The sequence below is a fragment of the Hypomesus transpacificus genome, chromosome 18 (genome assembly GCF_021917145.1).
Source record: "Hypomesus transpacificus isolate Combined female chromosome 18, fHypTra1, whole genome shotgun sequence".
NCBI lineage: Eukaryota > Metazoa > Chordata > Actinopteri > Osmeriformes > Osmeridae > Hypomesus > Hypomesus transpacificus.
Window position 1 is genome coordinate 1,874,495 of NC_061077.1, and position 15,711 is coordinate 1,890,205.

General features: G+C 46.7%; 2 protein-coding genes across 6 annotated transcripts; one reads left to right on the top strand and one right to left on the bottom strand.

The window, feature by feature from the left end:
• The first annotated feature begins 219 nt into the window (after positions 1-219).
• On the top strand, positions 220-8,049 carry alas2 (aminolevulinate, delta-, synthase 2). Of its 5 annotated transcripts, XM_047040135.1 has the most exons (12): positions 223-324; positions 602-759; positions 2,284-2,645; positions 2,762-2,854; positions 3,121-3,343; positions 3,581-3,765; positions 4,188-4,367; positions 4,680-4,844; positions 5,535-5,803; positions 6,135-6,297; positions 6,422-6,616; positions 7,366-7,502. In XM_047040135.1, the coding sequence occupies exons 3-11, from the start codon at positions 2,309-2,311 to the stop codon at positions 6,580-6,582; spliced, it is 1,776 nt and encodes a 591-aa protein (XP_046896091.1). In that variant the 5' UTR covers positions 223-324; positions 602-759; positions 2,284-2,308; the 3' UTR covers positions 6,583-6,616; positions 7,366-7,502. The 5 variants fall into 5 exon arrangements, with proteins under 5 accessions (XP_046896088.1, XP_046896091.1, XP_046896087.1 ...); XM_047040131.1 differs by lacking the exon at positions 6,422-6,616 and having other exon boundaries at positions 224-324; positions 7,366-8,049; XM_047040134.1 differs by lacking the exon at positions 6,422-6,616 and having other exon boundaries at positions 247-324; positions 597-759; positions 7,366-8,049.
• Positions 7,678-15,697, bottom strand: ttc34 (tetratricopeptide repeat domain 34). The gene is made up of 8 exons (XM_047040129.1): positions 15,649-15,697; positions 13,206-14,988; positions 12,515-12,740; positions 11,570-11,762; positions 11,059-11,225; positions 10,641-10,914; positions 9,827-10,041; positions 7,678-9,212 (listed from the first exon to the last, which is right to left on the bottom strand). Exons 2-8 carry the CDS (start codon positions 14,786-14,788, stop codon positions 8,676-8,678), a joined length of 3,195 nt encoding a protein of 1,064 aa, XP_046896085.1. The 5' UTR covers positions 14,789-14,988; positions 15,649-15,697; the 3' UTR covers positions 7,678-8,675.
• Between the last annotated feature and the right edge of the window lie 14 nt (positions 15,698-15,711).

Consider the following 15,711-nt stretch of genomic DNA (forward strand, 5'->3'; position numbering starts at 1 on the left):
GCCTAATTGAATGTGTAGCCTAATGAAGATAAACGATTAAAGTGAAAATCACACAATGATGATAAGGATGTTGATGACGATGAGATGAAGAAAAAAATACAATTAAATCCAACACTAACATTGCCGGTCATCAATAAAGTTTAGCTAAATATTATTTGTAAGAATCATCTTCACAAGTTTCTGCCATTGGCCACATATTAACCGTAACGCCTCTTCAAGGGTGTGAACCGAGTAGTGCAATGAACGTCATCATGATAAATTCTGACGCTATTCCAACACTCAGTCTTCTGATGTTTGAAGTTCGTCCTCAGTGCAGGTCAACAGGTGAGGTTTTCAGAATTATTTTGTATAAAAATTATTTAGGGGTCATATTGAGTCTTAGCAATATAACCTGTAACATTTTGGGTAACCCTTTTAATACAAAAGTTCGTAACCCATATGTTTGATTTGAGTTATTTGTTAGTTTTTTTTTAATGTATTAAAATAATATTTTCCAACTAAGTTAGACTACTAATAAGGAAAAAAGGTTTTGTATGACCTCAAAGGGTCTGTAAAATGTATTAGGCTATTAAAAAAGACATGCGCTTCTGTCCTAGTGTAGGTCATATCGGTACATTTCTTCCAAGAGAGAAGATCTTGTCGTCAACCCTAAAAAAACACAAGAGTGAAGCACATATCCTGAGGCTTGCTTATCTTCACACTGCAGTCTACCTTTTGATGACATTTTGACTGTCAGGAGGTCAGACATCGGACAGCAAGGTATAAATCAAATATCACTTTGAATTGGTTATATTTATAATTATATTCTGCCTATATGGATGGCTCAAAAAGGCTGGACGTTACTTTGTGTTTGCGAATCGGGGTCCTTTCGTTTCCAACAGTAGAAAGGCTTCCACGTTATTGTTCTAGCCCTCCTGTTGTGTTCGTTTCTTGTTCACTACTTTTGTGTTCCCGGTCAAAAGTGACCGCCCCATTATAGCTGACTATGATTCCATAATAATACATATATTATCAACTAATGTTGTGTTGCATCTTTTTAGCAACTTAAGTTCTTGCAAACATTAAAAGTATTAAACTTCTGTTTGCCATTTATGGCTATAGGCCTCATTGACACAAGCGTATGCAACTCGTTTTTGAGTGAAAGAAGCATAATATATGGATTATTTTGAATATGTTTGAATATTGTCTCCTTCCAGTTGTCTTTGTAAACACGTTTAGTCACGTTTATGACTATGGTTTCAATGGACTCTGTCAGGAACAGTTTGAAGCAGGATTTTATGTCACCAACCCGGGAGATGGCATATCTGGTTGGCCCTGGGGTCATCCTGATGACATTTTCAGTCGACAGTCGACTTCTCCACTCAAGTGGTGACGAAGAACAAACCAGAAACTCCCATTCTTGGACAGGAATGTCACAACCACCTTAGCAGGGCCCTTTTCCTCACCACTAGATTGTTCAACATCGGTTGTCTGTTCGTCTGGCTCATAGTCTGTGTGTGTACGTATGTGTGTGCATATGTTTACTCAAACACATGTGCATGTTGGGTCTGGGAGCTTAAGTGTGTCTATCTGTTTTATGGATGTGTGCCTAAACAACATTTTATCAAAAATGTTTTTGTTTTATCCATTTTTTGAATGACCGGTCATTTTTGACCGGGAACACCAAAGGTGTACAAAAGTTAAATAAAACACCCAAATTTGTATGAAATTCATAAATATTTTTTTTGGGCTGTTTAGATACCTTGTGTGGACAAAGTCATGGAACCTTATGGCAATCGAAATAAATTAACACATTTTTTCAGGGAGAAAACTAGTAAATCGGTCACTTTTGACCGGAACACAACAGGAGGGCTAGTCTATAGGAATACATTAGTCTATTTAATACAGTGAATGCTGCTCTGCTCTAATCGACAACAGCGAATGTAGTATTACGTCGTCTTCCTAGAAATCTTTGTTCAGCACTTCGCAGACCGCGGACAGCGCGTGCCTGCGGGGAAAAGATAAGTTCAGCTGCCGCGCCCTCAGGGAAGACGCACCTAAATTTCACTTCGTATCAAACATGTTTAATGGGCCACACTGTTCACAAATCCATACTTAACAATATGTTAACAGTACGAAAGCTCTGGAAACAAAATATTTACGCGGAACCAATACTGGACTACTGGAATTAGGCCTACTTAATTGGTATTTTTGATAAAATGATACATTTTCTAACATAGCCTGATTCTACACCTATATTGTTCCATTGTTGAGTTACATTATGTGTTCTCTGTGTTTCTTCAGTTAAACAGCATTTAGTATAATTGCCATGGCTGCCTTATTGCATCACTGCCCATTCCTGAAGTCAAGCCACAAGCCGGCTTTACGCAGAACAGGGGCCGCTCTCCTCTCCCTGGCTTATCGATGCCCCATCGTCGCTCGCCAGATCACCATCTGTGCCTCGTCTTCTACTGAAACCAAGACGGGTATCTCCTCCAGCCAATCAGCTGGTCACCTGCCCCTGGGGTTGGACTCTAAACGCCATTTAGCAAAATCAGCCACTCAGGTGTCCGTGTCCATATCAAATGGCTGTCCCTTCGTGTCCTCCCAGATGGGCATGGTGAAGGCTAGCGCGGAGGTTCAGGAGGATGTTGAATCAAACACAGGTACTGAGAAAGATGGAAAGTTACAGAGACTAACCCGATGTGTAAACGATGTGTGAATTATGCATAGTGAAAGTTGTGAACCACACCATTAACTTATTTTGTCTCTCTGTCGACAGGAGCAATGAGTTCCCTCCTAAAGGGTCTGAAGGACACCGTCTGGCCTACGGTCCAACCAAGCACTGTGTCCCACCTGCTCAAGGATAACATGGGTGAGGCCTGGAGAATGGACTTAGTCATTCTAAAACCCAATTTGACCACTTCCCATACACTATGGTTTCTGGAGAAATCATGATGCAATCAATGTCATGGAAAAACATAAACTGATACCGATAGACTGTTATGACTATTACTACATCTTAGACTACTTGGCTAGTATTTCTACCATAGCCTGATAACAATTCTAAAGCAAGGGGCACCAAATTATTGAAATCACTTGGCCAAGGAATCAAGGACACTTAACCTTTTACCTCTCCAGTGGGACCCAGTTTTGACTACGATGGCTTCTTCGACGGGAAAATCAGCGAGAAGAAACAAGACCACACATATCGCGTCTTCAAAACGGTGAACAGAAGCGCAGACGTCTTCCCATTCGCTGAGGATTACTCTGTGTCCGGGCGGGAGGGGGCTCAGGTGTCGGTGTGGTGCAGCAATGACTACCTGGGGATGAGTCGACACCCACGGGTCTTGCAGGGGATCAGGTAAATCCAGTCAATCTCTGAAGGCCCAAAAAATAATAAATACATAAATATATATTTTTTGAGGGTAGTAATATTTGAATGGTTGGCTTGTGTTCTTAAACAAAAGTCTGAGTATTGCGAAACAGCTTAAAACGTGAAAGATCCAACCACATCCTCTTTTGCTGGTTTCGAGAGGCGTGTTGGTGAATGGACTCCCAAGTTAAACATTTGTTTCCTTTTGCTTCTGTGTGCCGTCAGGGATGCCCTGGACCGGCATGGCGCGGGCGCCGGGGGCACCAGGAACATCTCTGGCACCAGTAACTTCCACGTGGCCCTGGAGATGGAACTAGCTGAACTACACCAGAAAGACGCTGCGCTGGTCTTCTCCTCCTGCTTCGTGGCCAATGACTCCACCCTCTTCACCATGGCTAAAATGCTGCCAGGTACTGCAAACTCAAAATAGAAATATAATAGAATGTAGACTTTCAATGTTCTGGTTTGAAGAGCTTTTATTATATAGTGCTAAGCCTGACCTAAGAAGAGATCAGTGGTTTGGTATTGATACTGTAAGAAGAGGACAAGGTGTCATGATTGCAAAGAGGCAAACATCAGACATAACCTCCTGACAATGTCGTTAAATGTTTCTTACCTTCTCTATAAAACCCCTGAGAACAGTGGAAGCCACTGTCAACTCACAGTAACATCGTTTTTGATCAATTAAAGTATTTTTTTGAGAAAACCGCTTTACACAGAAAGACTCAGACTGTGGCGGTGCAAGTACAGCTGCAGAGAGAAAGTTATGCGAGTTGACACTGAAGATAGTTCATTCTTTGGGGCCTTGTGGCATTTTGTGTCTGACGTACAGGCTGTGAGATCTACTCTGACATGGGGAACCACGCTTCGATGATTCAGGGCATCAGGAACAGCGGTGCCAAGCGCCACATCTTCCGCCACAACGACAGCAGACACCTGGAGGAACTGCTGCGACGTTCCAACCCTGGGACGCCTAAAATCGTGGCCTTCGAAACCGTGCATTCAATGGACGGTAATTGTCGCAAGAATTTTGTTGGGTTTTTGGTTTGTTGAATTCAGTCTTTGAGTCTTTTTGTAGCAGTTGCTCAATCCCAATGCAAAATCATCATGTTTTCAATGGATAAGACTTCTAATTCATCACCATTCTATTTTACTATTTCCGAAACTGCACAAAGTATGCCATCATGGAGTGCTAAAAAAGTAAACAATTCATGCTGTGTTCAAAAAACGAATACGCACCGCAACTGGATGTTAGTGGTTTTTTTTGTAGACACGTGTGAACACGTGACACTATTAATAGTCCCGTTTTTGCGTCTGCCTGCAGGTGAGATCTGTCCCCTGGAGGAACTGTGTGACGTGGCCCACCGCTACGGGGCCCTGACGTTTGTGGACGAGGTGCACGCAGTGGGCCTGTACGGGGCACACGGGGCAGGAGTCGGCCAAAGGGACAACATCATGCACAAGCTTGACATCGTCTCTGGAACCCTTGGTAGGTCAAAACTTGATTCTTCCCCCCACAAAACTTGATTCTTTATAGTAGCCTACTACGAGGGAAAACAGTTTGAAGTCATTAGAAAATCCCACATAGCACAATGGCATTCTGCAAACCACTGTGATATGATCATGTGCTAATGATTATCATGCTGTTGTTGTGTATTTATTCTTACACTTACATGTTGCTTTAACGTAAATGCAAATGCATAAAACTTGTGAACTTTTCTGTGCCTGTCTACCTATTGTGTGTGTCTCTGTCAAAGTTTAGGGCAAGATAGACACAAATAGATGAGACTGAGGCAACAAACATTCCTTCTGGCCTCTGCCCTATACATCAACACTTGTGCTTGTACACCCGAAAGCACATCTAATGTATGCTGCTGAAAATGCAGCAATTTACTTTGACCCCTGCAGACTGTAGTCAACCGAGGACACAGAAGCTTCTAGATTGTATTAAAGGAAGAAGAGGAGTTATCAGCTGCGAATATGTGTGGTACAACGCATCTGGCCAGATAGATAAGAGTCAGAGGAGCATGCAGTGAGCATGTATACGGATCAGTGGGAAAGTTGCCCTGAGTACTTATCTTGACAGTGTGAAAGTCAAAACATAAAAGCTGCAAGAACACAAGATGGCTATCAGCCCAAGCGTGTCATACTCATAGCTTCACTTTTTCTTTTTTTAAAGGAAAAGCCTTTGGATGTGTGGGAGGCTACATAGCAAGCAGCGCCGCCCTGGTGGACACAGTCCGCTCCTTCGCCGCAGGCTTCATCTTCACCACATCCCTGCCCCCCATGGTGCTGTCGGGGGCCCTGGAGTCAGTGAAGGTCCTCAGGGGCCCAGAGGGCCATGCGCTGAGAAGGGCCCACCAGAGGAACGTTAAACACATGAGGCAACTGCTCATGGACAAGGGCCTGCCGGTGGTCAACTGCCCCAGTCATATCATCCCTATACGGGTGAGAGATCTTACTGTTCCATCACTGTCCTCACAGCACAACTCAAATATTGACAGTTTAACAGAGCTTGTTTTAAAAAACAACGTCAGGGAAAAAAACTACTTTAGACGTGCTTCCCAGCCTGCTCCCACCATTACATCTCAGTATTTCACACATATCCCTAATAGTCTTAAAGAAGCTACATTCAAAAGATTTTGCCTCGTATTTAGGTACCAACGACATGCATGTATCCTGAAAAGGTTTTTGACTGGGTTTCAATGAGCTGGACTAGTGATACCAGTTCTATCAGGACTGTGTTGAGTCATGCTCGTTTCCTGCTTGTTCTACCCAGGTGGGGGACGCAGAGCTGAACTCCAGGGTGTGCGACATCCTGCTGGAGAAACACAACATCTACGTTCAGGCCATCAACTACCCCACCGTGCCCCGAGGTGAGGAGCTGCTACGTCTGGCTCCCTCGCCTCACCACAACCCTGCCATGATGGAGTACTTTGTGGGTGAGTGACCCCCAAAAAATATATGAAAAAATATATATATTTAACCTTTATTTAACCAGGCAGAATCATTTAAGAACAAATTCTTATCTCATATATTTTATTTTTTTCATGGTTTATTGGACAGTTTTGAAGTGCATCAGGAGAGAGCGAGAGAGCGAGAGAGCGAGAGAGCGAGAGAGAGCGAGAGAGAGGGAGAGAGCGAGAGAGAGCGAGAGAGAGAGAGAGAGAGGGGAGGACATGCAACAAAGGGCCAAGGCTGGATTCAAATCCAGGCCGCTGCACTAAAGGCCTCAGCCAACATGGCGCGCCCACTCATCCGGTGAGCTACCGGGGCACAAGTGTCATGTGACACAAGTGTGTTCCTTGGTCATCGATTCTTTCTTTTTGAACATAACCCTGACCAAGTAACCCTGACAGAGAAGTCTTGAGGGATGAGTATAGATCAATGGTGGAGCAATTGACTGCCGATCAAAGGGTCACAAGTTTAAAATCCCCCCCATATATCGCTTTGGAAAGCATCCCACTAAAGTCAAGTCACAGATTAACACGACTGATTTATGGAAACCCCACAATAGTGGGTGCCAGCCAAGTCAAGGGCCTCATAAATGATTGGTCCGTTTTTCATGTTAGCGATGCCTCTGAATCCTGCTACTGAACAGGCTTCTTTATAGACTGGCACCTAGACTTTATAATTGGCTACTGACTGTTCAAATGTAATGTTTGACTTTTTTTAACTAGCAAGGGTAGCCTAGCAACAGTAGCCACATTTTTACTCAACCTCCCTAGCAACAGAACATTTTATCTAGCGGCGTCTCACTCTCACAGCTAACATGTTGCCATTTCTGAATAATGTTGTGTTGATAACATGAGCACTCAATGATAACATAGAGTGCTCTCTGATTCAGGGGATTTAAATCAAAGCCGGAAATCGCTCATTCATTTTGTTCACTCACTGCTGATATATAGTGAACTCACTGCCGTTCACTAGGGGATACTGAATGACGCTAAAGAGCTAGTGTTGCTGATCTCCTATTGTGATTAACGCATGATAACACTTCTGATTGGCAGATAAACTGGTGGAGGTGTGGCAGGAGGCGGGGCTTATGCAGAACAGCCCGGCAACCTTTTCCTGCACCTTCTGCGACCGTCCCCTGCACTTCGACCTCATGAGCGAATGGGAAAAATCCTACTTCGGCAACATGGAACCCCAGTACATCACAGTGAGCGCATAATGCTTGTCATTGTGACGTCACAATCAGGGAACATACACAAATTTAATTTATGTCAGGCTTTGTGAAGTATTACTGCAATAATTTTCTTATCTAGTTGACTACGTTCCTTGTGTTTCAAGCCATTTATTTTAATGTCAATGATTCAGACTTTTATAACTCACCTAGTTATTGTTTATTATTTCAAGTTTATGTTCCAGTCATGACTGAAATTATGAGTAGAGAAAGTGAGAAATAAAAGTGTCCCTTCTCATTTCACATAATGACAAACCTGCACACGGGCACTTTAAATATATATATATATTTATTTAATCTTTGAGTCGCATAAAATGTATTGATTGATCAAATAACGTCCACATGCTATACCAGTGAAGTATAATAATAGTGAGTTGTGCTAAGAAAAATATTACAGATCACAGATGACTGATCACTTCCCATCACTTGAACACCTGAATAATAATTGCTGCCGATTTGATATGGTTTATTACGCAATGATTGATCAAATAAACTGGAATGTAGGGTACTTGTGAAATACTAGACTCATTACACACCCTAACAATAACAGCACATACATTATTGCAGAGTTAGACTGAAATACTACGTAACAATAATTTTGTCTAAATCGGAAGACCCTGTATGTCACCATTATTTAAAAAGCCCCTTAGAACAGAGTCGAATCCTTTGATTCGAGAGAGAAGAGACTTGTGACTGTTACCTAAAGCAGGAAGTGTAAAGACGTCCCAGAATGTGCAGTACCAGGACAGCCAGTACTGTCCTCATTACTATTCACCCTCCTGTCCTCTGAGCATCACTCATCTTCTCATCTCCAGGAAGAGGCACTTGTGGACCAGTGGCACACACTACCTGTGAGTGTAGAATTACCTCATGTAACTGTCCTGCAATGAGCGAATGGGAGAAAGGGTAGCAGCCATAGCTCAATGGTAGAGCATTTACCTATCTAGAGGTCCAAGGTTCGAATGCCCCCCTTTGTACGTTGCTTTGGATGAAAGCATCCTGCTAAGTGAATACATCATGAATCCAGTAGTATTCCATCATCATCATCATCATCATCATCATCACAGCATCATCATCATCATCATCACAGCATCATACAGCAGGGTGTTCATCGGTACAGCGACCCGTCCGTCCCTAGTGAACCAAGCAAGGGCTGGATACCTCTCGTTTGACCTTCCCCCTGAGCCTGCGTAGCTCCGCATGCTCGCCGTCCACCAGCAGGCCGCTCTCCAGCAGGCCCCAGGCTCTGGCCAGCTGCTGTTCCCCGTAGCTCTGCAGCGCCCCCCTGAGGAAGCACTCGGCCAGGCAGGCCCTCCCCAGCCCGGCCTCCACACACCGCAGGGCCTGGTCCCGGTGCAGCTCCAGGGCCCGGGTGAAGTCCTCCAGGCCGGGCCCCTCTCGGGAGCTCAACACCAGGCTGCGGCCTCGCCGACAGAGGTCCTCCGCCCACAGCTGGGGCTCCTCCGCCCTGGGCCCCGCGTGGGTCTGGATGACCCGGTCCAGGTCGGCCACGGCCCGCTCGTGGAGGCCCAGCTGGGCGAGGCAGGCGGCCCGCTGGCGGAGGTACTGTAGTCTGGACTCGCCCATGGCCCGGACGGCCACCGTGAGGAGAGACAGGGCCTTGTCCCATTGGCCGTGAGATGACACACTGCTGGCTTCCTGGGCGGCCGCCTACGGGGTCACAGAGACGTCTGTGGCTTTAAAGTGTTCCATGAATCATCATGAATCATCATGAATCTCTCTACATCAGATGTATTTAAAGTATTTAAAGACTTCAAGAAAAAGCTTAACACGCTTGTTCCGGGAGTACAAGGGTACTTAGTAATGATTGGTTGGACCTGATGTTAGCTTCCTCCAGGAACACAATGACTCTTATTGAGGGACTTGTTGCTCTTGTTAGTTAGTTGAAACTGATTTAACTTCTTGTACTCACTGTGAATTATATTATTGTTGCTTGCTTTTTCTACAAGTACACTCTTGCACTTTTTGAGGTTCATGTTGTTTAATTTGTAACTTGTTGAACTACATGCTCTTATGGTTCTTCCATTTGGCACTTGTTTTCTTTTCACAATGTGCTTCATGTTTGGCTACCCGCAATGTTTCGGGGCTATCTCATTGTTATGATCAGTGACCTATGCACTTTTGTAAAGCTCTCTCTTGGAAGTCGCTTTGGATAAAAGCATCTGCTAAATTAATACATGTTAATGAAAAGTAAAAAAAAAAGAAAATTGCCATTGTATTGTGAAACCAGCTGACCCCCTTTGCGGCCTGCCAGGCTGTCTTACCTGAGCCATCCGTTTCTTGTGGGAGGGAGGGACCAGGGCGAGGAGGAAGTCTAGAGAGGAGGTGTCCCTCTGGGCCAGCGTGCTGAGGCCAAGGGCGGCCAGCCGGTGGTTCTGCTGCCAGGCCTCCACCACGCCCACCCTGGCCTGGGCCGCAGCCTCCCTGGGCTCCCGACCAAACACCTGGCTCAGGTGGGCCCCGGCAGCCTTCACCTCACCTGCCACACACACACACAGAGACACACACACACACAGAGACACACACACACACAGAGACACACACACACACACACAGAGACACACACACACACACACATCCAGAGAGACACACACACACACACAGAGACACACACACACACATCCAGAGAGACACACACACGCACGGACACAGAAAACGTGATATTTTAGACATTACTCAGACACCTTTCACTAAAGCGATAATCAATCAGCAGTACAGCAGATAATCAGTAACAGGTACAAGCATTGTTGATCTTGTTTCCAAAGCGGGATAAACATCCTGTTTACATTTACATTTAGTCATTTAGCAGACGCTCTTATCCAGAGCGACTTACAGTAAGTACAGGGGAATTCTCCCCGAGGCAAGTAGGGTGAAGTGCCTTGCCCAAGGACACAACTTCATTTGGCACGGCCGGGAATCGAACCAACAACCTCCTGATTAATAGTCCGAATCCCTAACCACTCAGCCACCTGAGTCCCTGCCACTGTTTCATTTAACAATTACCCAGTGCCCTCCACTAGGCATAGCTAGACGTCTCAATAGAAGGCTATCCGTTAAGCAGAGCTGAACTCCTCCTACCTTTGGCGAGGAGTATGTCCACATAGAGTAGGTGCCATCTGGGGTCTCTGCAGTCAGTCTTCATCAGGGCTCCTCCAATCAAAAACGCCTCCCTGAGCTGTTCTTCCTGGCAGGGGACCGCCCTCACGGCCAGGATCTCCATTAGATTGGTTCGGCAGTACTGCTGCAGCCAATCGCAGACGAGCTTTCTTGCCTTGTCCTTAAGTGACAGGATGTCTCTAGTGACCGTGTCAATGCTTATCTGCAGAGCAGTCAGTACATCCCGAGTGCACTCCTAGAAAAGGAAGGTAAGTCGAAAGGAAAATCTGTCAAATTGACTGGATAATTGACATAAGCAGCTTGACTTGCTTACAGGGCTGACCTGAATGTAGTAGAATGGAACTGTGATTGGCTGTGATTGTGATTGGCTGAGTCGTACCTTCTGCTGGTTGAGTGTGAGGTAGGTGAAGGCTCTACCACAGAGCGCGTGCACATGGTCGGGGTGCTCCCTGAGAATGGCACTGAAATCAAAGATGGCCGTCTTACGTTGGCCCAACAAGGCATAACACCTGGCCCTCTCCAGCAGTGAATCTGCTGCCTCGCCACCTAACACAAGTAATCAGATGACATATAGATCATATACATCTATTTTAACGTATGTACTGTATATATTAACACTTAACCTTAACTTGGCCTTAAATATACCATTAAAACAAGCAATGAAATACATATAACCATAGATTGTGAATGAAAGCAAAAACTTCAAATGCAAAATAGAATATTTGACTCAGTGTGACCTATTTTAGGCTCAAATACAAACACTGCCACGTACATTGAGCTAACGTGTACCATCGCTGCATCGCTGACCAGTACCACACAACATCCATTCCAAAACTCTCGTTCTTGTCAGAAAAACACCAAAACAATCCTATTTCCCAACAGTGAGTAACCTGAGGCCATGATGGCGATGGACAGGTAGGCCACAGCCTCCCTGAGGGCGCGGTCGTCGCGCTGGCCGTCCAGGATGCGTTTGGAGGCGGAGTGGCAGTGGTTTTGGAGGAGAACACGGTCCTCCAGGGTGGCCAGAACCAGCAGGGGGCGCAGGCAGCTCGTGTCACCACACTGAGTGAGCTTCTTCAGCAGCTGGGACAGGAAACGGGACGGGAAACGGGACAGAGTGAGTCCTTTCAGTTTGGGTGGTTTGTGAGAGGAACGGTCACATCTGGCGGCAGCAATTCTGAGCGAGGTTATAACAGTGTCAGAGCTAGATGTCTAATGTTTAACATTGTTGCATAATAAACATTACAAGGTCATTTCTTATACATCATGATGTCTCCAGGAAGTAATGTGGAAATAGTTAACGATTCACAATATAGAGCCAGTCAGGACTTCTTCATTATGATTGAACCTATATCAGCCAACTATATCTGCCTAAAACAGGTCAGAATCTGAATCTGAATCAGAAAGGGGTTTTAATCGCCATGAAAGTTTGCACAGACAAGGAATTTACTTTTGCAGGAAGGTGCAACATTAAACATATAGGTATCTTAAAAACTTAAATATGTGGTCTAACTATACTAAAGGTACATAGTCCAGCAAATACTAAAGGGATTTAGAATTATAATAAACTATAAAAAAGACACAAACCATACGTCTATCAAAGCACCGAGATCTCCATCATCGCACGGCAGTGTCTGGCTCACATTTAGTCATTTAGCAGACGCTCTCATCCAGAGCGACTTACAGTAAGTACAGGGACATTCTCCCCGAGACAAGTAGTATGAAGTGCCTCACCCAAGGACACAACGTCATTTGACACGGCCGGGAATCAAACCAACAACCTTCTGATTAACAGCCCGACTCCCTAACCACTAAGCCATCTGACTCCCACAGACCTGGTTGGCGTCGTAGAGGAAGCCGCGGTGCAGTTGGAGCAGGGCCAGGCGGGCCAGGACTGAGGCCCGCGGGGAGGAGGGACCGAGGGCCAGCAGGAGGCGGTGGGCCTCCTCCGCCCGGCCCAGCCGGTACAGGGCGTCTGCAGCCAGGATCTGAGGCTCGGCGGAGCCCGGCTGCAGCTCCATCAGCAGCTGGGCCAGAGAGTGAACACCTTCGGGAGTCTTCCTGACACAGACACATGGGACGCGTGAAGGAACTTTTCATTTCTAAGTGTCAGGTGAAGAATGGACTGAAATTGGTTGGGCATGATTTTCTGACCGACCAGTTTTATGGGAGATTATACATTTCCAGTTGTGTCAGAAGTCTAAAAACAGTTCAGATCCCTGTTATTAAATCACAATCAATCCAATAAGTGTCCAACAATTGTTCCCCGTTTTGGATAAAGTGTTTGCTAACACAAAGGTATTGAAAGCTAGTCCTCAGGGCCCACTGCAGTGTGTTCTAGACGTTTCCCTGCTCCAACACACCTGATTCAAACGAATGAGTCATTAATGTGTCGTTATCCGAGCTTCGTAACAACCCATTCATTTGAATCGGTTGTGCTGGGGCAGGGAAACATCTAAAACACACTGCAGTGGGCCCTGAGAATCAAGGATGAAGACGCCCCCGCGACTGACGACATGACCTTACCCCTCCCTGTGGCAGTCCTTCCTATGAGGGGTCGGTGTGTCTCCCCCCTGCTGCTCGTCCTGGGGCTGAGTGGCAGCGGCGCTGGGGTCTCCGTGCCCCTCCAGCATGGCCCTCCCCTGCTCCAGCAGCAGCGTGCACAGCAGCCCTCGGCGGTTCCAAGGGACCAGACAACGCACCGTCAACGCCGTGTCCTGGGGCTGCAGACGGCTCGCCGTGGCGTAATCCAGCGCCGTGAGGTAGTGCAGGCCGCCCGTCATCCTCAGGAGACCCCGGCCGCACAGAGCCCGCACGCAGCTGGACGGGTGGGGCGCGTTGTGCTCGATCACAGCCTGGAAGTCTTCCAACGCCCCCCGGTGGTCGTCGGAGAGAAGACGGGCATAGCCTCGCAGTACCTGGACCGTGTTCTGGTAGCTCTGCTGGCTCGGTGCTGCGGAGGCCAGCTGGCTACAGATGGAGAGAGCTTCTTTGTGTTCGCCTCGTAGCAGCAGGCAGTCGGCCAGGCGCACCCTCAGCTCTCTAGCGCCCCCGTCGGACTCCAAGTGGCACAGCGCCCGCAGCTGGGCTACGACCGGGTCCAGCAACTCCACGCCCTCTGTGGATCGCAGGTCGGGCCGGGCCATGACGTTTTCCCTGTAGCCAGACAGGCCTCTTTCTGCCTGCTGGCGGAGCTGGACGCGGACAGCTTCTCCTGTGCCCTGGTTGACAAACAGTCTCTGAAAGACCATCCTGGCTGTGGCCGGGTGCACCTCGAAGGCCTCTCCCAGGTCCCTGCACACCTCTGCAGCACGCCCCCCTGCTGAGAAGAGGGCGGCCGCCCGGCTGGTTAAGAGGCTGGCTCGTCTCTCTGGCGGCACACCCTGGCCTGCCTTGCCCTCAGCTGCTGCGCCTGGCTGGAATCTACTCGGCTGTGGCGGACCATTAAGGACGGACGAAAAAACGTCTGCGCTCTCTTCAAACCTGCCCGTCGAGAAGAACTGGGCCGCTTTCAGCTCCTGCACTCTTGAGTCCCCGGGTAAAACTTTCGTCAAAAACTCCAGGAAGTCTGAGGTGTCCGCTGGGTCGAAACTTACAACCTCCTTTATACCATTTCCAGTCTTCAACTCTGGAGTCAACGACATGTGTTTGTGTGAAATTTGCTCAGAGAACGCTGTCAGTAATTTGGGCAAGTGTTGAGCCTGTCGGCTCGTCACCTGTCTCACCGTCTCCGATTTATTTTCTCTGAAAGCCTTGAGGTAAAGAGTCAGACCTTTGGGATTGTGAGGGTGAGCTAACAGGCACGCGAGTGCTCGAGTCAGCTCCAAAACGACACGCGTGGCACCTTCGGGGCGAGGGTTTCGCTTTCCTTCCAGGAGAGTGGAGCAGCGCGCGAAAATCTCCTCGCAGCCCTGGCTGGCACTTTTTAGGACAGACTCCATTTTGAAGAGCGAAGCTGATAAATTGTTGGGGCTCAATGTGGACAGGAATACCGCTGCTAAACCTTTGTTGAGGCCTTCCATGGACACCTGGACATCCCCACGCCCATCAAGCCAGTCTTCCAAAGTGGAAGTAACCCCGGATAGCCTTGACCTATCCAGGCTTCTCATGTGTGAGACCGTGGATCCAGCATGAGTCCTGAAGGCAGTGGTGTATAGGGCGGTGGCCCTCCCTAACTCTCCAGCCTCCAGGTGTTGGTCTCCTTCTTAGCACATGTCTGCAACTCCAGTCCCAGGCTTTGGAAGGCCTGTCATGGTCAGGTTGCTCCTCACTCTACAGATGTTCTACTGATCCGGTGAACTCCACATTACTGTTAACAGAGACTGAGAGATGGGGTAAAACTATTTTCTAAGTCTAACTAAGTTCTCAATTGATTGTCTTCTGAATCTCTTAACTTCATCAACAAACATTAAAAACACTAAAATCCCTTATCCTAACTCTGTCATCCATGCATACCTTTTGGGCCACTTATAGCCTAACAAAGTGTTGGCTGGTATGTTGTACAAAAGGAGTAAGAATTTCTTACTTGTGTTTCTTACTGAGAAACATGACATTTTTAACTGAATAAGCACAAATCAAGGGCAATCTTCCACCTCACGAATCACCAAATAGGCCTGAGGGTCACATCTTCCCAGAGGAAAAACAATTAAGAAAAACCTCGTTCCCAACAGCTTCTTTGCAGAGCTTCGAACACCGATTACTTGAATTAAAATAAAAACTACGAAGGCCTACAATATTATAAACAGTAAACTGGCAGCCCAAGCAAACTGAACAAACGCTCAACACTTAGCCTTCACAGAAATATTGTCCACGACAAGAGAGAATACCTAAAAACTATGACCCCATTGCTGTAATTCAATACTGCGTAACTTGCTACAAAGTCAGAAATTGAGGGCAACTTAAGCTTGCATTTAAGAATGTTCCGTTTTGCGACTCATATCGGGACGATTATAATGACATAGACACTTACATCCAGCGTGTCTTGATCTCCTTTCTTTATATCTTTGTTCCCTACTTTTACACGACCCAGTGT